Source organism: Camelus bactrianus, chromosome 13 (genome assembly GCF_048773025.1).
Source record: "Camelus bactrianus isolate YW-2024 breed Bactrian camel chromosome 13, ASM4877302v1, whole genome shotgun sequence".
Taxonomy (NCBI): Eukaryota; Metazoa; Chordata; class Mammalia; order Artiodactyla; family Camelidae; genus Camelus; species Camelus bactrianus.
The window spans coordinates 60,119,958-60,145,788 of NC_133551.1; the positions used below are offsets into that span (position 1 = coordinate 60,119,958).

The 25,831-nt window shown below is 33.9% G+C and overlaps 1 protein-coding gene across 2 annotated transcripts in view; it reads left to right on the plus strand.

Moving 5' to 3' along the window:
- EYA3 (EYA transcriptional coactivator and phosphatase 3) overlaps positions 1 to 25,831 on the plus strand; it is an 85,882-nt gene that overhangs the window by 15,486 nt on the left and 44,565 nt on the right. For both annotated transcript variants that reach the window (XM_010947969.3, XM_010947972.3), the window contains exons 2-5: positions 7,446 to 7,542; positions 16,166 to 16,209; positions 21,060 to 21,139; positions 25,331 to 25,397. In XM_010947969.3, the coding sequence (XP_010946271.1) occupies positions 7,510 to 7,542; positions 16,166 to 16,209; positions 21,060 to 21,139; positions 25,331 to 25,397 (224 nt within the window). In that variant the 5' untranslated portion in view covers positions 7,446 to 7,509. The remainder of the gene's footprint in view (positions 1 to 7,445; positions 7,543 to 16,165; positions 16,210 to 21,059; positions 21,140 to 25,330; positions 25,398 to 25,831) is intronic.

Consider the following 25,831-nt stretch of genomic DNA (forward strand, 5'->3'; position numbering starts at 1 on the left):
GACCAAAGGAAAATTAGTAGTTTTAACAAAATTGTTCACTGACAGATTTACAGATCACAGTAGAGGTCAAAGAAGTAGTTTTGAAGAATTCTTAATTAGTAAGTAATAATGAAGCAGGGAGCTCTTCCACTAATAATTTTACGGTTTTAGTAGGTTAGGAGATACTTTGTTTTTCTAAAATCATGATGCCCATCTCTAACTAGAATCAAAAAATAATTAATTTTAATATACCTTATAATTAAAATTACCTGTTTTATTAACTGTAGCTGAAAGTCTGTACACTGTAAATTAAAAACATGGTTATAAAGAGAAATCAAATTATTTTTGCTAGACTGTACAAGAAATTTAAAAGTAGCATAAAAAAAGAATCTCATTGTAGGATTTTTAGGAGGTCCTTAAAGTGCGAGTTAACCAATAGAAAAGAAGTCTTGAGTTTTTAAATTTAAAACATTTTAAAATTTAAAAGCATGACCACGAAGTCAAAGTAATGTAAAAGAATAGTTAGAGATTTAATGAAGGAAAAGGAATAAATGGCTTAAGGTAATATTAGGAATGCAATTTTAAAAGGGAGCTCATGCTCAATTCTACATGAAGGGATAAGGGGAAGGCTTCAGAAAAGGGAATTCAGTCTTGGGTTCCACTGCTGATTCTGCTACTTAAAAACTTCATAAAGCAATGCCTTCACCTGTGGTTTTAGTTTACTCAGCTGTGAAATATGGATTAATTCTTTCAATCTAATACTGTATATTCAATGTAGCATCTTATGTTATATATTTTCTTGCATTCATGGAGTTAGTGATTTCTGTCCAAAGGAGTAAAAGCAAATATGAAATGTCTTCGATATCAAATTCTTTAACTCTTGGGAGTTCAACACTTTTGATCAGAACCAGAAAGTGAACCAACCCTCGGTTTGTGTGCAGGGTCTAACTTGACTTCTTATGAAAGAGATAACAGAGCAAGAAAATTAATCTGCCTGTAGTGTTTTAAGATTTGGGAGTAAGGGAGGATTACTGCAATTTAAATTGCTTCTCCCTCAAGTTGAAATTTTTTTCCTGAGGAAAAAGGAAAGAATAAGAGTGTAGGATTTATGTCCAATTTTAACTTAATGTCTTAAGGAACATTTTTATGGAAACATTTTAAAAGGAATATACTTAAACATTTTACTGTTCAAACCTTGAAACGTCCAACATTGTATCTCTTTGTATCTGTTTTTTATTCTTATCAAACTATATTTAAAGTATTACTATGATGCTGTAATTAATGTAAAATCTTGTGGGTTTTTCACCTTTTAAATGAGCTTGTATTGAAATAAGTTAGTTTCATTTTAATATTGAATGTTCACTAGTAGAATTACAGCATAGGTAAATTATTATCCACATGATAGTTGTTTCTGATTTTTCATTTATGTGAACAACAAACTAACTCAATTTTTAAAATAGAGTTTTGGCTTTTTACCCCTCTAATTAATTTTGGGGGGAAAGGCCAAGAAAAATTATTTAGGCCATGGGCAATTTTATGACCTCTTATATACTCTAACCAAAGAATAGTCTGAAGATAAATACAATTTTCCAGTTCTGCCTGAATATTTCTTATTATAGCCCAGATAACTTTAGGTTTTGTTGTTTAGATTTATTTTTGTAAATTTAATGGGTAAGAAGTAGTTATCTTAAAAATGTTAAAATGTATTCAGCTAGTAGTGGGAATCTTTTTTCCCAAGTGCTGATTTGATCTTGGTGGTTACTTAAACTGTGTCTTTTGATGGATGTGTATGTTAGTCATTGTTTGCCAAGCTAACAGTTGATTGGTAAATGTTGACTTGGTTGGGTTTATATTGTAGACATTGAGCTTTATCTGTCATAATTATTGCAGGTATTGCTTCCATTTGTTATACACTTTTAATCTTAGATTTGTTATTTTTCACTGCATAGAAGTCTATTTTACATAACCGGATCTGTTGATTTGTTACTTATGCTTTCTTTCATTGCTCGAAATTGTATCTCTTTCCCACAGATGAGATAAAGATGCTATTCTGTTTTCTCCAAAATTACTCAAACACTTAGCTCTTCATATATTTAGAATTACCCATAGTGTATGGTGTGGATATGTTTTTCTCCACATTGATACTCAGTTTTTCTGACAATATATTTTAAATAATGGTTTTTCTCTATTTAGAAGCACTTTTAAGATTTGAGCATGATTTTGGTCTTTCTAATCCCATGGGTCTTTTTGTATTTTTTTATTGTTGTAAATATGCATAGCAAAATTAACAGTTTTAACCATTTGTAAGTGTAACATTCAGTGGTATTAAGTACATTCACAGTGTTGTGCAGCCATCACCAATATCCTTTAGTCTCTTTGCTTTATTTCTACTTTAACTCGAAACATTATTGCTGTTATTCTCAGGCAAATTGTTTAAATCTCTGAATCTTGGTAGCCCTGTCAATAGTGTGAGGATGATACCCACTATGTCTTAGGATAGTTGTGGAGATAAAATTAGGTAAGACAATGACTGTAAAAATACTTGGTGTATTCTATGTGCTTGGTAAATGATAGCTCTCTTATTGTCACTATTCTCATGGATTTCAGAGGCTCGTGTAAGGCAGATCTTTCTTAATTGCCTCTGTTATTCTCTTTTCCTCCAAGATATTCATCATTATTTTTGCCTAATTTTCCATAAGAAATTTTTAGGTATTGAAATAAACCTCTGTTTACTTCTTATTTGAAACCTGCTATATCTTTTCTATAGATTATGAAGCCTAAATTACTTTTTAGTATCATCCCCATTGACACTTAATGCTAACAAGCACTCTTCTGCTAAACACCACAGAAATGTTTTCTTATGTTTTGAAACTATTTTCCTGGTGTCTTTTCTGATTTTGCCTTATGAGGCCTCCTCCTTTATAAATTAGAACTTGTTCTGAAGAGATATCTTTGGGCTTTGTGTTTGGTATTTTGGGTGTTGGGACACTTGTTTCTGAATTCATTGATAGAGCCTCTTTAGAATAGATCAGTTATTGAAAAACAATGCTTGAAGCAACTGTCTTAGAGCCATCTAGAAGAGGGTATTTTGCTTTTTGTTTTCATTCTTCAAGGCATACATATAATTATTTTTGAGGAGACCCTGGTAAACATTTGCTAATTACCTTCTTTTAAATCCTAAAGTAATCCACATATTTAATAAAAATCCTAAGTGATGTTATACCACTTTTGGGGGATAATTCTTTAAGTTAATTTGTTTATAACTATTATTGCCAAAATAAATGTAATTTGGGGAAACATGCTGTTCATTTTTCCCAAGGAAACATCCGTACCTTTCTCTTTGGTGTGCTCTAAAAATATGTATAAGACTTTGGAAAAAGTAGTAAATAGACTCCTTAAACACAATGTAATCAGTGATCAAATTTATGAGCTATGCAATTTCTATTTGTAACCGTATAAAAGAGAATTAACCCCTGAATATCTCTGGGCACTCCTTGCCACATGCAAGTTCCCCTTCTGGGACCTATAATCAGACTGTTCTGCTCTATGTAGACACTTAACCTTGATGTTGTAATTAACAGTGATGTATATTTTGTTTTCATTGAAAACAATTTGACCTTTATTCTGTCCTTTAAAATATATAAATAAATATATGTATGTACTTTATTTATTTTTCCCTTCCTGTACTTAAGAGCTATAATAACAGTTCTTGCTTGTGGCCATTTATAATTAAATTTACAATTACAGGATAAATAGTATGTTGAACTTGGTACAAAACAAATTATGAGGTAAGAATCTAATTAGAATTTTGAAATAAAATACTTGTTACTAGTTATTTTCCTTCTGGTTTCTAAGGATTAAAAATAAAAATTATGGTTGTCATGTTACAAAAGAATCCTGCTTTATTTATGAGCATGTGAAATCACAATATTTAAAATTATGAATCGAACCAAAATTACTGTTTTTTCACTGTCAGCACTTGCAGGTAGGGAAATGTGAAGTCTCAGGAAATACTATTTCTGTTCTTAATTATAGGTTTTCCCAGATTTCTCCCCATAAAGGCCTACGGATACTGACAAACTCTCTAAAAGGTGGTAAAATAGTTGTGTAACTGAAACTAAAAAATCATGAAAAGGTATTACTATCCATATGCCTTTAAAGGTACTTAAAGCAAAGATTAACTCAGTGTATTTTGTTATTTCATTGGCTGTTTGACTAAGCTGTAATTATATTCATTTACATTACATTAAGAATCCACTTTCCATTTCTATGTCAAACCTTTGTATTATTAGATATTTCAGGAGATGAATCTCGTTGAATATCGAATAATATCAGGTTATATTAATGTTAAAAGCAAACAAAACACAATTAGATTAAACTCTAGAATTTGTACATGGAAGTGAGAATACTAAGATTTGTATCATAATTCTGTATTTTTTAGATTATCAAGTACTGGAGTACTATGTCTGTATTATACAGTACTATCATTTGATGGTTAGTAAGTGTGATTTTCAGTTGTGAGAATATGCCATTTTTAGAAAGTGGTGTAAGATCTTAATATTAAAAGTTGTAGGAGAAAGCTTCTATGTGGGGGACCAGAATGCTTCTGTGTGCCACCATATGGGCCCCCAAGCTCCAACAGAACAGAAGCTCCTTTGTTCAGGACCTCGCCCTATGTATCTGTCCATCTGGTCATTAATCCATATCCTTTAATATCCTTCTATAATAAATCAGTTATCTAAAGAGTTAAAAAAAAGTTTTAGCACACTGATAAATGCTAGGAGCATGATAAATAATTGCATTCTTGTATTTAGTAAGTTATATTTCAGGTATTTGACATTACAAATTATTGAAAGGAAGGAAGAATATTGTATTGCTGGAAAGTAGTATTTTAGATGCTTGTTGTGGTAGAATTACTATAGTTACTATTAATATATTTCATATACAAGTTTATCAGAATGTATGTTTATAGACTTCACATATGTCACATATTACCAGTAGTATCCCAGAGGGTTCTGTAATAAATCATATGCATTCCTTATAGATTGCTTTTTTTTGTTTTCAAATTATCAAAATTGCTGTTAGTCACTGACTAATTACTTGATTTTTAAAGTTTTTTCCTAAATATAGAAATTACCTATGCCCCTTTTATTTTGCTAAATTGAAAAACTAAGAAAATAAAGGTAATTTTAAAGGTGGAAACAACAAAGGGTGCTTATTTTCAAAGAAAAGGAAATAGGAGAGGTAGAAAGGAGTATTTTCCAATTTTTCCCTTAAAGGTTTTCTTGTAACTTATAGAATTTGTCTCAAGAAAAATACAAAATTCTTCCCTTTCTGTTATAAAGTCAGTATAATATTACTATATTCTGAAAAACAAAATTCAATATTTTAACATTTTGTTTTGTATGGCTTGAGAATTTATTTCCCCACTATTAAGAGGAGTATTTCTTACCTTTTAAAATCCATGACCCCATTGGTCAATTAAAAAAAAAAATGTTCTCCTTTAACAGTTTTCATATTTTAAAAATAAATTAGTTTTTGTGTTTAAAAACAAAAATTAAAGCACATTTTATTGCATACTTTTTTTACATAATTTTTCTTACCTTCCTCTTGCTCAGAGATAGATTTTGTAACCCTTTCCCATGAAAAGGAGTATCCCCTCCCTCTCCTTTACTGACTCTACTAATTAGTGCAATTGTTATAGTTATAGCCTTCAATTAAGTAAAACGTGGAATATTATCACTTTTTGTTTAGGTGAGAGTTGGTCACACAAAAATTCAACAAATGAGGTATTAATGGCATTACATTTCTCTAACGATTTGGCCCGATTTAGCTCTTTCTTATGGGAAGAAATCATATATGTACCTATATGTATATTATGTACATTTAGACACTGTTGAAAATCTTATAAAGACATTTCAGTTTAAAACTGAGACAGATATAAGCTGGTAGAACATAAGTGTTTCATCTTTCACAGTTGTGAATCAGTCTCACGTCACATTGATTATGATCTTTGGAGTAGAGCAAAACAAGTGCAGGGAGGATAGCTCCTGTGAGCTTTAGTTATTGCGTGCTGTAATTCTGTAGCACCAGTTATCTACGTCATGTAGTATGAGAACTTAGTTTTTGAGGCTCTCTGGATGAACTACACGTGAGTGTGTTGAGCATCAAGTGCTTCTGACCTTTAAACTTTTTTTCTTTTTGACATTCTAGACCAGGACAGGGCATAAGTAAAGCTGTGTCAGAGTTAGACAGTTTTATATCCAATTGTATCCCTTATACATGTTTTCTCTCCTTTTTCCATTCTGGAGTGTAGCTCTAAAAGAAAGTGTGTTGTATTGCACCAGGATAGAGCAAAAAGAAGTAGAGTGGTGGTAAATTGGTACAACTGAAGTTTTTCATTTCCCTTTTTATGTTACCTATTTTCATTATTTCTGCAATAAGATTCTATACTTGCTTTTACCTTTGTATGTTAAGTTGGTTACAGTGATTGGTAAAAGAAGTGAAACCAGGTATGACCTTAATTAAAAGCATAAACAATCACATCTGTTTTGGAGAAGTGCTATTTTCATTTTTGTTAAATAGAAATGGAGTTTTTAGTTTTTATAATTATTTAGTTTTCTAACATCTGCCTGTCTCACTGTCTGTCTCTCAGCAGCAGGGCACAGTAAGGTATTCTTCCCAGTAAATGTGGGGCTTAGAGTCCTGTTTTTTGTTTGTTTGTTTGTTTGTTTTCTTTTCTTAGTTTGAAAATCAGGACAGGAAGAGCAGGGTCTGAGAAGGTAAAGATTTTGCTTAAATAATTGACTAAGCAGTATGTTTATTAGAGCTTGTTATTTCAGAATAAAACTGGGTACTAGCTTTACATGATTATTTTCCTTAATTCTAAAATTCAAAGTTTCACTTTATTCATATTATTGAAATAGATCCAGAAGAATCGAATTTTCCTTTAAATTGATTACATATGTACAGATAATTGGTTGTGAAAGTATTTAATTGGTATTTCGGTTTGTCCTGTTTAAAGTGATTCTGTGTGTCTGTATTAACGGTTACGTAAATGTTCTACATTAAAGCAGGTTAGATGTTATAACTTATTGACTGGCTAGGCTAGTTTTTATCATTTTTAAATGTAACTCATCCTTAAAAAACTGTGTTTTAGTTATCTTCACATGGCTGTTACAGAATGTTTAATGCATTAGGCACTATAGTAACCATGTTTTATGTACAGCAAATGTGGTTCCATGTGTTGACTTTTGCAAGATATCATAAAAGTCATTTGGTAAACCTGTCCTGACTTGAGGTAGCATGTCAGTTTTGAAAAGCCACATGCAGATTTGAGATTTTGAGATTGGAGCTCACGTAGAAAGCTTGGGGTAACAAAATATTTTAAAAAATTATTCTCTGATGGCCTCAATGATAATGTTAAGAGTACATTAAGCTTTGAATCCCTCCTCTTTTTTAAACAGACTGTGAAGTCTGCTGAGAGACACTTGCAATCCAGTCACATAAGCATAATAAATATTGGTCCTCATGGAAGAAGAGCAGGATTTACCAGAGCAACCTGTAAGTACTTCCTTTAACAATTTAAAGTTGATTGTAGGAAAGCTTATCTTAAGAGATTTTATATATTCAGTTTTACTACAGATTCTAAATTAGAAATAAAATTAAAGAAAGGACTTCTTAGTACTTTCTAAGAAAATAATGTTGTATGTTCTTAAATTCATATCTTGCTAACTTAATGCTAAACAGTCGGCATGGAAAATTTAGCATTACAAGGTAAGTATTGTATTTGGAAATGTCATTTAAAAAATCAGTGGTTATTCTTACAGTTTTTAGAAAATAAAAGAGGACATCTATTTACTCAACAGTATATATACCACTTCTGCCAGAAAATTTAGTTTTATCTTTACCTAAAATCCCCTGACTTAATTTTTTAAAAAGTAGTAGTAGTTGAAGAAAGTATAATTTGACCACTAGCTAATTCTTAAAAATAGATGACCATCAAGAATAGGTTGAATTCTTAACTTCTTTTAAATATTTAATATAAATGAATAAAATCATTTTAAATGTCCCCAAGTGATACAGATTTGTTGCCTTACCATGGCTTCTTTTTGTTTTTTTGTCTTTCTAAGTGTATTTTGGCCCTTGGCATTTAAAAGAGGAAGGCAATAGTAATCATTCTCCTAAGATACTTTTATGTTTAAAAATATTTTCCTTTGACTGGTTTCTTTTTCTGAAATTAGATAAATACTGATTCAGTTGGCTATTCTGAAAGAGCCTCCTGCATTTCATACTAAGGGAGAATATAGAGTATTATGTGTTTACCTCTCTTTATGAAAATCCAGCCTAAAAAATTTGAATTTTGAATAGAGGTAATAGGGTATGTTTTCCATGTTGTAGATGTGTTCTTTATATCAGTGAAGGATGGACACCAACTTCCATTAAAATAATGAAATCCTTAATATATTTGTAATAATTTTTTTTTTTATGTTGAGAAATGTGTACTGATGATTACTTTGCCATTATTCTTTTAGCCCCTTTACTCAAGGTAAGTATAGAACTAGAGGGGCATAAGCAATTGGTAAAATGACTTTTGGAAACATTTGAAATCCTTGGTGGGACATTAATAATCAGGGAAATGGTAGGGTTAAAAATTATCCTCATCAGTGTATCTAAGATATACACTGTAAGAACAAATAAGAATTAGAGACGCTAAATATATCAAGAGAGATTATGCCATTGGGTTTTTAGTGTAGTAAACAAAGATCTAGTTATAGTTTCAAAAGACTTATGTAAGTGTTGACATATTGTTGAAACGGGCATTGTTGTTAGTTACTTCTTTTATTTAAGGTACTGAGAATTATAAGGCTGACCTGCTGGTGAGTCATTTTTTCTGCTCTGCTTCATTTCCTTGCCATTCTGTTTAATTTCTATACCATGATATGCAAAACCTGATTATTACTTCAGAGAAAGTGAGAAATTAAAGCACTTTAAAAATAAATTTTCTGCTAACTGTAAGTGGTGATTTTCATGGGGCATCATTTTTTTGTTGATTTGTGCCTGGGTCTTCATTTATAAAGGTGACCAATTAACAACATGAAGAGGTCGCTGCCACTAAAAGAAAAGTTTAATATTACTCACAACTCCCTTAGAAATGAGAGACCCGGCACGCCACACAGGGTCACGGGGTGAAGCACCAGTGTCAGTCAGGAGGCAGAAATGCATAAGGGAATCTTAAAATGTATCCAAAGGAAATGTATAGGCCACAGTCTTAACTGGGGTTTCCATGGGCAGGTTAGGTGAGACAGGGTAAACAATTTAGGATTGGCTAGTTTGAATAATTCCAGGGGGCTTTGGGGTGTAGGAGCTATCCCTAGGTATCTGGCCCTGGGTTGATTTAGAGGAGGGGAAACTGACTTTGTGTGTGAGAGTTAGATAAAGGAGGTGGTTCAGCATATAGGCTCTGAATTTGCAGGGGAGAGATAAGCAACTTTGACTCTTAGTTTGACCTCGTGATTTATGGTGCTGAATGGGCAAATACAGAATCTAAGAAAATATAGAACACTCATTAACTGTTAAAAATAATTAGAATAGGAAGAGTAAATGTCAGACTTTGAGGAGTAAAACAGATTTTCACAGGCCATAGCTGAAATCTAAAATTTGAGTGGAAAGAATGGTCCTGTCCCAATTTGATGATGACAAGTAAAGCCAAGATTTGTTTTTTTTTAACCTTTAATGAAGGTACTGGGAATTGAACCCAGGACTTCATGCGTGCTAATAAGCATGCACTCTACCACTGAGCTGTTACTCTGACCTCAAAGCCAAGATTTTTAACCCCATTGTTTACCTGTATACAGAGAGAAATGTTGCTGATGGGCATTACTGTTGGAGTTATTTTAGTACTGTTATTTAACTTGATGAGTTATCCCTCTCTTGTTGAATTCACTAGCTCTACTTTAAGATTTGTTCAGGTCATTGCACACAATGCAATATAAATCCTAATTTCAGGTTCTGTCTTTCACTTTTCCTTGTTGCCAGTCAGTCCTCACTCCTCTGCACTTAGAAATGGTTCTCTCAGTGGTCATCACTATGTCTTCTTACCCCAGTCTTTATCTTTTTCAGCTGCTCTGAATCAGCTCATATTATTGTCCAAACTGGAACTCTATTGAAGAATGAAAGGGACAGCTAGCCTGACTTGGTTTTAGGAAGGAAGTGTAAATCAAGACTGTTTCTGGAGAATTGGAAGCACTTAAGTAACTCCTTTACAGCTATCAGGGTGCTTGCTAAACTCTAGTTTTAAAAGAGCATATATGCATAGGAAAAATTTTTAGAATATGCCAAACTGAGTGCTGATTATTTCATGGAGATTGTGGGGAATATATTTTATTTTATACATATCTGTATGGTTTGGATTTTTTAAAATATGAGCATATGTGCCTTTTGTATTTAAATTTTTAAAAGAAAATAATACCATAGACCAACGAGGCAGTGTGTGCATGCAACCATAGTGTGCTCTAAGCTAAAACATGGAAAAGGGGTGAAATTTGGGAAATATTCTTGACTGAGAACAATGAAAAGGACCTTAAAATTGTGTTTTTGGCTTGGAAGATAATGAGAAGAAAAAGATGGAACAAATGGCAAAAAGAGAACAACTATACTCAACTCCTAATTTTTGTCTTATCTATCAAGGAGAGACTTATTTTTAAGCCATCTTCTCATACCTGGATTAATGCAACAGCCTCCTTTGATTTTCTTGCATTGAATTTTGTCCCCTTCCTGGTCATTTACTATCTACACTTTATCAGAGTGATCTTTCTGAAATTCAGAGTGGATCATGTTTAAGGCCCTCTTGTTAGCCTCATAATAAAATTAAAACTTCTTAATCTGGTTTATAAGGACTTTCATGGTTAGGCTTCTTTTTACCTACACAGTCTGATTTTAAAATATATTTTGATTGATTGATTGATTGATTGTATTATTTAATTATTTTATTTTGACGGGGTTGGGAGAGATAATTAGGTTCTCTTTGCTTTACCTGTTTTCATTTTTCACACGTTAAGAACAATACGTGACTCCTTTCCCCACATACTACTCTTAAGGGAAACAGCCCCAGATTCCATCAGTTGCTGCATCAGATCAGAACCAGGATCTGATGTTCACTGGTTTGTACTAGATCCAAAAGTGACTTTTGGACCAGTAGCCTGTAAACTTAAAAAACATGTTTTTTGCCTCCTATCACAAGTCACGTCCCATATGCAATGGTGGAAAAGGCAGTTGTCTCTGCCACAGATTTTACCTTTCTCATAATTTGGAATGCCTCCTCTCACTCTCTACATACTAATTTCCTTATGCCAAGTCAAATTAATAATTAGATAATAATTGATAAGCATGATCAAAGAAAATGATATTAAGTGGTTTTTGTGTATAATTTCCCCTAGGTTATGTTCAAGCCCTTCCCTCTAGAATATAGAGTGTGACTTTCTAGTAAAGAGAGTGATATGCTTCTCTTTTTTTGGACAGTGCTCGATAAATTCTGACACAAACACCTTCCTTTTCATAGGGTTCATGCAGACTTCTGTTGGATTTATTATTCCTAAGATTACAGTTTATCTAGCACTAGTATGATTTAGGCTCTTGTTAAAACTTAGAATGTACTATAATTGTATACTTGTAAGTCATCTCATAATAATTCTGGAATGACATTTGAGATGCATAATATAATTTTTTTTATCTAGAAAGTGGTATTTTCTTAATCCTATCTTGAAAGTTTGGGGATTCAACTTCATTTTTGCTGTCTGTAATGATAACACTAAAATACAACAGCTGTATAGCACTTTGTCTTTCATAAATAGCTCTCTCTCATTCTTTTTTTTTCTCCCCACTCTGTCCCCAGTTTCATTTTCACAGCAACCTAGTAAAGTAGGTAGTCGTATTTTTCTTTTACAGATGAGAAAACAGATGCGGAGAAGTAGGCATACTGTGAATAAGCTCTCAGAACTGAGCCTCAAACCTGTATATTCTGAATTTGTGCATTGGGTTGTTTGTATTCCCTTGCTCTGTTAATGTTTAAAGCATAATTATTTTTTTAGCAGAAGCGCAAATAGAACTCTGATTCGTGAATTTGCCAGTGGTTCTTCTTTTTTGTGTTATCTTTAGTCATAACATACCTGTAAGATTATGTCATTTTTTAAAATAACAACTTTATTGAGATACAGTTCATATCCATTTTAAAGTATATAGTTCGATGATTTTTAGAATATTCGGAGTTCTGCAACTATCACCAGAATCGATTTTAGAACATTTTCTTCGCTCCAGAAAGAAACTCCTGTGTACCCATTAGCAGTCACCTGTCCCCAACACTCCCAACCCTCCAACCCTAGGCAACTACTAATCTACTTTTCATTTTACCTGTTTGTGGATATTTCATATAAATAGCATCATGCAATATGTGGTCCTTTGTGACTGGCTTCTTTCACTTAGTATATTCTTTTTAAGGTTCATTCGTGTTGTAGCATGTATAATTACTTTTATTACTGAATATTGTTTTAGTATATAGATTTATTTTATCACTCATCATTTTATTTATATAGATTTATTTTATCATTTATCATTTCATTTATTATTTTATTTATCCATTTATCTGTTCATAGACACTGGGGTTATTTTCACTTTGGGGCTATTTTGAGTAATGCTGTTGTGAACATTCATGTTCAAGTTTTTGTGTGAACATATGTTTTCATTTCTTTTGGTTATATAGCTAGGAGTGGGATTGCTGAATTATATATGGTAACTCTCTGTTTAATTTTTTGAGGAACTGCTAGACTGTTTTCTTCCTAAGTAGCTCCGCTATTTTACATTCTGTCGGTTTCTGGATTGTATTGTGTGAACACATCTCTTTGAAATCCAGTGATTTTTATTATTGAAGTATAGTTGATTTACAGTGTTGTGTCAGTTTCTGGTGTACAGCAGAGTGATTCAGTTATACATATATATATATTCTTTTTCAGATTCTTTTCCATTATAGGTTATTGCAAGGTATTGAATATAATTCCCTGTGCTATACAGAAGAACCTTGTCTGTCTATTTTATATATAGTCTTGTGTATCTGTTAATCTCAAACTCCTAATTTATTTCCGCCTATCCCTTTGGTAGCCATATTTCTTTTCTATGTCTGTGAGTCCATTTCTGTTTTATAAATAAGTTCATTTGTATCATTTTTTAAATTCTACATATAGGTAATATATGATATTTGTCTTTCTCTTTCTGACTTCACTTAGTATGGTAATCTCTAGGTCCATCCGTATTGCTGCAAATGGCATTATTTCATTCTTTTTTATGGCTGAGGGGTAGTCCATTGTATACATATACCACATCTTCTTTGTCCATTCATCTGTCAATGCACACTTAGGTTATTTCCATGTCTTGGCTATGTATATAGTGCTGCTATGAACATTGGGGTGCATGTATCTTTTTGACTTAGAGCTCTCTCTGGATATATGCCCAGGAGTGAGATTGATAAATCATATGGTAACTCTATTTTTAGTTTTTTAAGGAACTTCCATACTGTTCTTCATAGTGAGTGCATCAAACTACATTCTCACCCACAGTGTAGCGGGGTTCCCTTTTCTCCACACCCTCTCCAGCATTTATTGTTTGTGGACTATTGAATGATGGCCATTCTGACCGGTATGAGGTGATACCTCATTGTAGTTTTGATTTGCATTTCTCTAGTAATTAACAATGTTGAGCATCTTTTCATGTGCCTGTTGGTCATCTGTATGTCTTCTTTGGAGAAATGTCTATTTAGATCTTCTGCCCATTTTTTGATTGGGTTGAGTTTTTGTTGTTGAGTTTTATGGACTGTTCATATATTTTGAAAATTAAGCCCTTGTCAGTCGCATTGTTTGCAAATATTTTCTCCCAGTCCATAGTTGTCTTTTTGTTTTGTTTATGATTTCCTTTGCTGTGCAAAAGCTTGTAAGTTTAAGTCCCACTTATTTTTGCTTATTTTGAATTAGTTTACCTGCCACTAGTGCCAAGGTAGCACATGCTTCCTATCCCTGACTTATACGAGGACATAATTGCCGAAATCAAGGTGAACAATGGGCCATGAAAAGTACAAACTTAGGTGGTAACATATCTTCCTTCCTCAGACTTTTTATGTTTAGTAGATATGATGTTAGGTACATTTTCTCCATTTCTATTTAAATACATACTCTTTGTACTTAGTTGGCACTGTCATAAATAGAAAGTGAAAAAGCATAGTTCTTTCTTGAGAGGTCATTATAGTATATTTAAAATTTTTGCTCCAGGGCTTTTTTGTGTGTGAAAGTTCATTAGCTAAATTTGTTACTCTGTGGCTCTAGTAAAATTAAGACTGTGGTAAGTTAAATTCCTCAGTGCTCTGGTTTTCTTTGTGTGGATTACTGTTCCGGAGACCATAGACTGTTTTGCCTACTCAACCAACCATCTCGTAAATTCATTTCTTTGATTGCAAGGAAGATGAGAGCCTATATTTTGTCATTTATGAAATTATGCAGGCCAGTAAACTAAATGGGTGAATTTTTCTTGTCTTTAGCTTTGCAGTTTCCAGTCAAAACACCATTTTCCAGTGTTAACTCAAGTCAGCACATTTTTCTCGCATGTCTTTCAGTGAGGTTATGTCATACATTTGTAATAGAGTTAAATTCTTTTGTCATAGTATGTATACCATCCTGGGATCCCTTGACCTCCTGGTTGGTTTATGGTATCTTTTATCGTGTAGGAGTTTTGGATTTTTGTATAGTCAAATCTGTTTTCTCCTTTATGGCTTTTGAATTTCATATGCTTAGTAAGGGTTGTTCTCCCTCAAGGGTTTTGTTTTTGTTTTTGTTTTCTTTTTTCTTCATGTGCTTCTGTAATTTTGTTTTTAAGTTTTGAGAGGTATTTTTAATGCCCCTTTTTTCTTTATTTTATCTTTGTTGGTACATACGAAAATTAAAGCACATTCTATAACGTTTTGATATGCCATAAGCAAGAAACCAAAAGTATTTGCTTTATTTATTTTGTCATGTTTTCTCATGAGGAATGTCCATGAAAAATTGTTTGGGCCTTGTATTTATTATCTACCTTGTTTGAAATGTTAAATTTAATCATATTAAATAACTATATTCTCTCCTGATAAATTTGTTTAAAATTATTTAGTGGGGTTTCTGCTTTTGTGAGTACTTACTTTTTGTACTGGGTTGGCAGTACTCTTTGTAGTTTGTCAGCCTGCAATACTTTTAAGTATTCATAATTTGTATGGCCAAGCATAATAACATTCTACTATAGTTATTCTAGTCAGAGAGCTCTAAAATCAGATACTTTGTAATATGAAAGAGCAGGGGGAAAACCATTAGTAGTGTTAACCATAGATCTTCCATTTGTGAATTCTTAAACTGTTTGAATGGAAATGCTTTCACCTCAGAAGGAATTAGAAAAGATGAAAATATAGGAAAAAAACCAGGATAGTGTGAAGAATATTTTTTAAATTACCAGTAACCTGAAAAGAGTTTATGTTTTGGGGAGGATATAGCTCAGTGATAGAATGTGTGTCTAGCAAGCACAAGGTCTTGGGTTCAATCCCCAGTACCTCCATTAAGATAAATAAATACAATCTAATCACCATCACTCCCCACCCCCCTGAAAAAAGTATACAGTGCTATATGTTGACTGTATCTCAATAAAACCAGGAGAAGAAAGAAAAAAAATTTTTTAAGGTTTATTTTTATTCTTGGCATGTAAGTAATTTAAGTATAAAGACATTTCTGTTAAATAAGTGAGTAGATGCTAGCAAGTTTGCCATACTTACTGTATAATCACTTGTCTGTTAAAATTTAAAACTAACCTGTTTGTATCCAAGTTTGGTTACTTTATCAGGGTAAACATCCTATCTTGAGTGAAAATCCTGGTAAACACTTTACCTTGAATCTGAAAAATACTTTTTTCATTCCAAAAAAAAAAAAAGAAAGAGCCCCATTTGAAAAACGAAGAAGTTGATCTCTAACTCTTAAATATAACAAAGATTCATTTAATAAATCTAAGCAAAGCAAAATGAAATAGTTACCCTGTAATTTATTAGTTAATACTGGGCTGCCATTTGAGTAGCTAGAAAATTTCAAAAACAGATCGCTACATTGATGCCTTTGTATATTTATTTTTGCAGGTGAAAAAAGCCAAGATGCAGGAATCAGGAGAGCAAACTTTAAGGTATGGGAAGTTGAATGTCTTTTTAATGATCCACTTAAAATTTTACTGGTTAGTTTACATATAGCATGATTTGGGTTGACAGCCCACTTTTTGCTTTTAGCATCAGTCTTCAGGTTTCGAAATTATTTGGTTTAAGGTGAAAAAGTTTGTCCTTGAAACACGTAAGTACTGGTTTTTTTCTTATTTACTCATTATTTACTCAACAGTGTGATCTTCTCTCTCAGATCCTGTGATATGTGGAGGAGACACAATGATGAATATTATTCAGTCAGATGTACAGTGTACAAAATAGGGGGAGAAAGCAGAATTAAAGGAAATCCAAGGGATTAATCATTAATTACCAAGTGGATATGGGACACCTTAGTCATTAGCTCCACTCCCCTTTAAGACAAGAGGCAGATTCTTGGCACGTCACGCTCTGGCTTCCACGACACCATGATTTTCAGTTTTCCACAGTTCTTACCTCCTATCGTTTGACTACCAACCATATGAACTAGGAACTGCATCCCTTCTAACATCTTAATTTCAAGAAACCTACTCTTACACCACCACACACACTGTCATTCCAGCTCATTTATACTACTGTCATGCTAGCCTCATGTCATACTGTATACTTCTAGTTTTAAATAATCTATCATATTTTCACTATCAACCATTAACACTTCCCTCAAAAAAGACTTCAGTATTGTCCTTATGCTGCTGAAATTGTAAGACCTATTACTTTAATCAGTCCCTTACAAACATTCTTAACTTTCTTTCCCTTTTCCCTGTCATCCTTCTTTACCCAAACCTAAAGTTTAACAACCCTAGTCAAACCCAGCTATCTACTGATTCCATCCTTATTCCCAATCATCTGAACCTTGTGAGAGAAAAACAGAAAACTATGCTGACTGGTCTCAGTTTCCATTCATGAGTACATCTCAACAGGCACTTAAACACTCTTGATGGTCCAATCACCCTTCCTGGTTTGTTGTATTTCCTAGTCTCTAAAATCATTTTTCTTCTCTTCTCTCCCCCTATTCCCATTTACTCAGCTGGCGATCTTTCTCCCTAATTCAAAGAGAAATTAGAAACAGGAGCTACCTCATTTGTCTGTTACCAAGTCTACCCCCTAACTGCTTCTCTATAATATTCTCTGCTGCCCTTTTCTCTGAAGTTAATTCCCCAGCTCTTACCTAAGGCTGACCTCTCCAGTTGTACTATGGGACCTTTCACTTTCATCTTTTCCGGCAGTATCCCTTCTCTCCTTCAGCAGCTTCTTTATTGTGGTAAAAATACATAGCATAAAATTCACCATTTTAGTCATTTTTAAGTGTATAATACAGTGGTATTAAGCATATTCACTTTGTTATGCAACCATTACCCCCTCCAGAACATTTTTCATCTTCCCAAATGGAAACTCTGTATTCATCAAACAATAAGTCTCCACTTACCCCTTCTCCCAGCTCCTGTTAACCACTATTCTGCTTCCTGTCTCTATGATTTGACTACTCTAAGTAGTTCATATTAGTGGACTCATAAATTACCTATATGTGACTGGCTTGTTTCATTTAGTAGAATGTCTTCAAGGGTCATCCAAGTTGCAGCATGTGTCAGAATTTCCTTCCTTTTAAAGGCTGAGTAATATTCCATGTGTGTCTGTACCATATTTTGTTTATCCACTTGTTGGTTGTTTGTGTTAACTGTTGACAAGAGTTCCATTGAATGGAGTGAGATATTGGTGATGCTCACTTTTGGAGTTTGGGTGTTTTTGCTCTTTTTTGGAGGAGGATTATTTTATTTTAGAATATTTAGATTATTTTATTTTATTTTTTTTTCCCATCAGGCACACATTGTTTATGTAACTGAACATAATTTTATTTTGAGGCAGTACGTAATTTTTCTAGATACCATTTAAAATATTTAACAAAATGCTGGACTTAATTTACTGTCTTGGCGCTATTGTTTCTGTTTAATCTCTAGAAAGTCAGTTGAATATTTAGGGGGTTTTACTGTAAGATTCCAAATCCATCACATACCAGACCATCCAAATATACCTTCTAAGGTACAGAATCTAGAAATAATCTTTCAACAGCAGATATAACAGTGAACCCCCAGACTTATTTATATAAAAGACCAGTCATTATAGTAAGAAATGTGAAGTTCTTTTTTCAGTTTGTACCTTTCTCCTTGGAATCCTATTTAAATAGGTATAAGATGGGGCCCAGAAAACTATTTTTTACCCGTCATTCAGGTAATTATAAGAAATCAGCCATTTGGGGAAATAATGATATAACTATTAAGTATGATTTCTTACCCTTACCCTTCAATTCCCATTGTTACATCTTGGAATAGTATATATTAAGTGCTATTCCAAAAATATAGGCATTTGAGTAAATAGATTAAAATAAACTTTGATGGACATTTAGGTTGCTTCCATGTCTTAGGTATTGTATATAGTGCTTCTGTGAATGTTGGGGTTTTTTGAATCTTTTTGAATTAGAGTTCCCTCCAGGTATATGCCCGGGAGTGGGATTGCTGGATCATAGAAGTCTAGTTTTTTGAGGAATCTCCATACTATTTTCCATAATGGCTGTACGAATCTACATTCCCACCAGCAGCATAGGAGGGTTCCCTTTTCTCCATACCCTCTCCAGCATTTATCGTTCATGGACTTTTTAATGATGGCCATTCTGACTGGTGTGAAGTGATAACCTCACTGTAGTTTTGATTTGCATCTCTCTGATAAATAGCGATATTGAGCATTTTTTCATGTGCCTATTGGCCATTTGTATGTCTTCATTGGAGAATTGCTCGTTTAGGTCTTCTGCCCAATTTTGGATTGGGTTGTTTGTTTTTTTGTTATTAAATTGTATGAGCTGCTTATATATTCTGGAAATTAAAAAGCAACTTAAATGCCCATCGACAGATGTCTGGATAAAGAAGTTACGGTATATTTATGCAATAGAATACTACTCAGCCATAAAAAAGAATAAAATAATGCCATTTGCAGCAACATGGTTGGACCTAGAGATCATCATTCTAAGTGAAGTTAGCCAGAAAGAGAAAGGAAAATATCATATGATATAACTCATATGTGGAATCTAAAAAAAGAAAAGAAGACACTAATGAACTCATCTACAAAACAGAAGCAGACTCACAGACATAGTAAACAATCTTCTGGTTACTGGAGGAAACAGGATGGGAAGGGATAAATTTGGGAGTCTGAGATTTGCAAATGCTAGCCACTATATATAAAAGTAGATTTAAAAAAAAAAGCCAGTTTCTGCTGTATAGCACAGGGAACTATATTCAATATCTTGTAATAACCTTTAATGAAATAGAATATGAAAATGAATATATGTATGTGTACGCATGACTGGGACATTGTGCTGTACGCTAGAAATTGATACATTATAACTGACTGTACTTCAGTTTTTAAAAATGTATAAATTTTAAGTAAATAATTTTTTTTGAACTTCGTCTTTGGATTTACCTTAAAAATTAATTACATCTGAGGAAAAATTGTTTGAACATTCAGAATATACCAGGAAAAGAAAACTTTATTGATAGTATACTTGGATATTAGAGGTCCATTAGAGGTCCATTCAGAAAAGATATGAGAGCATTAAGAATTTTGGTGCTACATATTTTTTTAATAAATAACACTTCTTTTTAAAATTTTGCTGTGTAGAAACTACTCTTACCTTTTATCAGTCAGTCTTATCTTTTGCGATATGTAGAGCGTCTGGGACAGTGTCCTCCACTTCTCCCTAGAATATAGAACAGCAGAGAGGATTTCTTGCTAGGGAACATGAATGAGGGAAGGAAGGAAGCCTGGGCTGGGGACAAGTTGTAGTATAATAATGCTAGCTAATGTTACACTTTACTTACTCTGTTCTAGTCTCTGCTCTAAGTACTTTTCATGTATTAACTCATTAATCCATATAACAGCCTTAAAAGGTAGGTTCTATAATTATCCCTCATTGACAGTTGAAGGAACTGGAGCACAAAGAAGTTCAACGGCTTAAGTCATAAAACTAGATTTGACAAAGTAGAGTATGAATCCAAGCAGTCTAGTTCTAGAATCTACACTCTTAAGCACTGTGCTTTACTGGTAGTTGAGGGAATAACTGCAGAGTGGAATGTAAGGTAGAAGGAAGAGGGAGGGCATTGTGAGGGATGAAAATTAATATAATCTCTATTCTAGAATTTCATTGAGAATCTTCCCAACATTAAAATGTCTAACATAATGACATGCTCCCAGTTTACACGATTTATTGTATGCAGTTTTTTCTTAATTTGCCTTATAAATTAAAAAAATAGATGTTGCTAAGTTTTGGTTTTATAACAAATAAAAATTTGGGTTTTTATTATAAGACAAAAAGTTGGGGGGAAGAGCAATATACTGGGATGCACCATTTTACGGTTCAGAACCCCTTCTTGGAAGCAAGCATGTATAATTTGAAAAGACTTCTCAAGTGATTATGAGAACCACTGTCTGAAATCAGGCATCTCTGTACTTTCTTTCTGTGGTATTTTGGAAACAAAGTGACAGCAGTTTGAGGTATTATGGAATTTTTCTTTTACCACATGGTCTTTAGAGAAAATCTGACCTACCTGTGGCTTAGCTGGAATTTCTGAGTAATATAAAAACTGAAGTGGTCTAGGGATATGACAAAAAGCAGTAGAATGCTGAGGATATTATCCCTGGCCCTAGCTCTTTAGGTAACTGCTATAAAACAAGAATAAATATATCATGAAGTAGACTTACCTTGCCTCTTACCTGGGAAGAAATTGGTTTGATTTAATTACTTTTAGCAATGCAGCAAATCAATCAGCAACTAATATATTCATTTTGGTTTTCCTAGTCAAGTAAGCAACCCTGAAGTCAATGATCAGAAACCTGAAACTTCAAGCCTTGCTTCAAACCTTACTATGTCAGAGGAAAGTAAGTACTATGTTCTGTGCATGATGGAGGAGGTAGTCCTATAACCAGGTGATGCTATTCTTTTGTAATTGGTTTTCACTTATTGCCTTGTTTGTCCCAGAATTCCAGAAGCCTTTCGTGTGTGTTTGCGTGAGTGTGTGTGTGTGTGTGTGTGTGTCTGTCTGTCTGTCTGTATCCTTATGCTCTCCTATAAGCTTTGTTGACATATCAGCTGAAGAACAAAATCACATGGAATCCACTCACTGAAGGAGTCACACTTGGTGATTTTGTTTTTGTTTGGACATTGGTTGGTCTAAAGGTAATAAATAGTGCTTTACTCAAAACAAGAAAAGTTTGTGGGCCAGCCTCTGACTGGTCCTCCAGAGGGCTTGATATTTTTCCACATTTCAAATAACCAAGTAATTCTACCTATCAATCTAAGCCAAAAAAAGAAAAATAAACCCCTGAGAGCCCAAGACTGATACTGGGCCCTGAGGGAGATCCAGCTCAGTAAGATAACACCCTCCACTTACCAACCCTTATACTCCTGTGGAACAGTTGTATTCATGCATTAGACAAAAATCTGTGGTATGTTCTGTGGTTTTTTCTTGTGGAGACCTAAACTTTCTCTAGCATACCATGGTGGTATGATCCATAGGGCAAGTAGTCCTTGAAATTAAATAGCTATGCCATTCCATATTTTAATACACATTTTAAAAGAGTAAATTTGTATTAAGACACTATAAAAAGACACTTGTTTAGGAGATATTTCTTAAGATGATTATGCTTAATCTTATATGTATCTCATGTATTAAGCAATGATGTGCCTTTTTTAAAAAATTGGTATGTCTTGAATTGTGTATATTATTTCCCCAAAGATAACTGTTTCATTGGTTCTCAAACTTTTAGTGTACTTAGGAATCAAGTGGAGTCCTTGTTTGTAATGCAGAATTCTAGCCTCATCTTTAGTGATTATCATTCCGTAGATCTGATGTGGATGGAAATGCTGCGTTTTTAAGAAGATAGCTCTAGGTAATGCTGACGTGTGTGGGAAACTGTCCATGTAGTGGGGAACTGCTCTAATCAATGAAAAGTATCTCCTCTAATTTTTTGAATATCTCACTCATCCCCAAGAAAAAGAGCTGTTCCTTATATACTTCAGGGCCCAGAAGTAAGTTTTCTTGCTCCTTACAAATCATTTCTTTCCTTTTTTTCCTTCAAAAACTCTAGTTCCTTTGAAGTCTGTATTATGCCTCCCCCTACCTTTCTTTATACCTCAGACTGAAGTCCTAGTCTTTTATCTTTTAAAAACTAGATCTTCTTTGTTTTCTTTTCCATCCATACTCTTGCTTTTCTTGGTAATTTCAACATCCATGTAGATGACCTATCCAATACCCATAATGTCCCTCTTGCTTTCCTGTCCCTTCTTACTCAGCATACATTCTATGGTTCTTTACCATAATTACTCCCTTACAAATACCTTCAATAATTTTGCCTCTTGTACACTCCTTGCTAAACCCCAGTCCTAATTTAATCCAACTCTTTACCTTCTATATAAGTTCATTCAAATACCTAAATATTATTGAATAAATTATACACCTGGCTGACTGTTTACTTACAGGGCCTCAAGTGGACACCCAACATGCTTGAAAATCCTACTACATTTCCCTAATGAATTTTGCCTTTTAATATTTCATACCACTTCTTTTCTCTCACAGTACCCATGCTCACTCACCTTTCCCCATAATTAACTGATGACCCCTTCTCAGACAGAAGCTGTCTCACAGGACGCTCCCTTATTATTGTATACCACCACCACCAGATCTTCAGGCCTACCTGAGTTTGTACTCATGTTTCCTTGCTTTGTTCTTGTCAGAATGGAAATAGTATTCTTGGCTCCTGTCAAAGATAAGACCTTTTATTTGTGCTTTATATTCTGTCTGTTCTCACCTCCTCCAAGGACTTGGGTACTGTGATTATCCTAATATCATTCCTGCATCATTATGTTCTTCTCTTCTTAATCCATCCTGTCAATAAAGAGACACGATCCAGTGTCTATGATCTTAAAACACAAACAAAACCCTCCTTTGGCTCCACAGCCCCCACTAGTGGTAGACCTCCTCTTTGTTCCATGACCTATTGGAACCTCTGGAGAGAGTTGCCCTCACTTGCTTTCTCACCTCCCCTTCATTCTTCAACACTCTCAAATTTAGTTTCTACCACCACTCTTCCAATGAAATTGCTTTTATCAGCGTCATTAGTTACTTTCAGTAACTGAAAGTAGTAGTTCTAGTGGACATTTCTGTATCCTCATATCCTGCCTCTCACCATTTTTCTCCCACCTTTCTCCTTTGCTGGCCTTTCTTCCACTGTCTGAACTCTGAATGTTGGTGGGCCTCAGGATTTGGTTCTAGTCCACCATCTTTGCTCTTTCTGCATCCTCTCACCCATTACAATAAGTATTTTATACATTGTTATTGAATTCCAGATTTGTATTTCTAGTCTGAGTTCTCCCCTAATTCCATTTGTGTATCCAACTGCCTTCTTGACATCTCCACTAGATGTCTAAAAGGAAAGTCATATTTAAAATGTGTGAAAAGTTTTTTACTCCCCTAGCGCTCATCAAATCTGTTCTCTTCCCAAATGTCTCCATCTTAGGAAGTGGGTTAACTATCCCTCCAGTTGTTCAGACTGAAAACATAGGAATTATTCTGTATTCCCCTGTTTTCCTCATTCCTTTCATACAAATTCATCAGGCAGTCATGTTAATTTTACCTTCAGAATATATTTCAAGGTTTTGCCTCATCTCCACTGCCACTACTTTAGTGTAATTAAGTAGATTATGCTTTGACTCTTTATAATCCTTTCATGGTTTCAAGGCTCATTCATTCACTAGTGAAGTGAAAATTGGCCTAAATCTCCCAGTATGTTTTGTTGATCTCTTCTAGAATTAAGTTAAATCAGAGGAGGAGAAGAGCTTGGGTTTTTGAAAGTACTTGTCGACAGAGAAGGAAACATTTTGTAGAATTGAAATGAACTTACATTCTATGTGATGGATGGTAAGAACTTTAGAACTAATTGGGATCCCCTTCATTTTTGTCAAAATGGTTATGGATGAACATAATCTACACATTGCTTTAATTATTTTCAAAGACTGAACAACGGCAATGGACAGGATTCATGATAAACTCACAGATGTTGGTTTGTCTTACTGTTGGGCATGAATTGGCTCCTCGTCTGCTCTTGATCAGGGCTCCCTTTTTGGGTCAGACACTCAGGGTACCCAGCTGGACCTAAAGTTGGTTGGTTCACCCTTAGTCCCTATTCACAGTAGAGCATCCCCCTTTCCAGATGTTGAAGGAAGTTCTTCAACAGCTCGGGAGTGTGGTCCAGACTCTGTATGATGTACCTGTCTACAATATGGACTGAAATAGTGCTAATAATGAATAGGATTCTGCTACCTGTCAAACTTGAGTTGAATAATTTACAGCGTTTATCCCTGATGAAATCACGAGGGTCGAGACTTCAGAGTGCCTATTCTAGATGAAGTCATGGGGGTCAGGAGGACACTAGGTGTGAAAGTCTCTTTACTAGATAGTTTAACAGAACATCATAGCAGTTCCTCAGGTCTGCCTCTGCTTTGCCAAACTGAAAGTCTTTACCACAAAGCTGATAAAATAGTAATATAGAAGCATACTTGCATCTTTTCTACTATTAATTATATACAGCAATAGTTTTCTAATAAAATTGGGTACTTGCCCCAAATCTGTCTTCCTGCAGGTCATTCTTATGAACTTTTACTCATTCTAGGGTTTGGGTAAGCACCCAAAGAAATGAATAAGCTGAAGAAGAAGTGTAATTCCTAGACATGGATCTTGTATTTTAAGTTTGCCTGTGAGCACAGTAGAGAACTTAGGAAGTTCCTTCATCTCTGGTTTTAGATCAGTGATAGATAAAGGTAGAGATTAGTTGATGCTAACCTTCAGCTGTTTCCCATACCCCCTGCATTCTAGCTTCTTTTACTGTCTCTCAAAGTCTCTATACCCATTGTTAGAAGAGTGAGGTATTTCCTACTGCATAGTCTTTCTAAATTTCTGATGTCCAAGCTGTATTCTGTTAATTAGTTTGAAAGACTATACAGTGAGACATGAAATTTTCCCATTTCATTTTTGAAGTGTTCTAACTTTTTACCTGGTGATATCTTTCTTTCAGTTATGACATGCACCGATTACATCCCTCGCTCATCCAATGATTATACCTCACAAATGTATTCTGCAAAGTAAGTCAAATAATTATTTCAAAAATCTATTTGTTTTTTCTCTAGACTCATTGCAAATTTTATTGCAGAATTTAACTTGATATTTAAGTTATTAAATTGACATTTAATTTATTTTCACCTCTCTTGTTCTCTGTCCCTACTCCAATTTTTTTTATTCCCTCTAAATATAGAATCTATGTAACATCCTTTTAAAAAGTAGATAGTTGTCTGGAAAAGATCACTGTTACCCAGGAGCTCACTTGAAATGAATAGATAATGAACATGTAAAATACTGTTAGTGATCAAACATATCACTGATTGACCTCTGATTATTCTCTCTCTGGTCTATTAATAGACAGATCAATTTAAAAAAGCTGAAGCCAGTCTCAGACTGGACTTCTCAGCCTAATAATATGTTCAGTTTATTGTTTTAGGAGTGTCCTCAGAGTAGAACT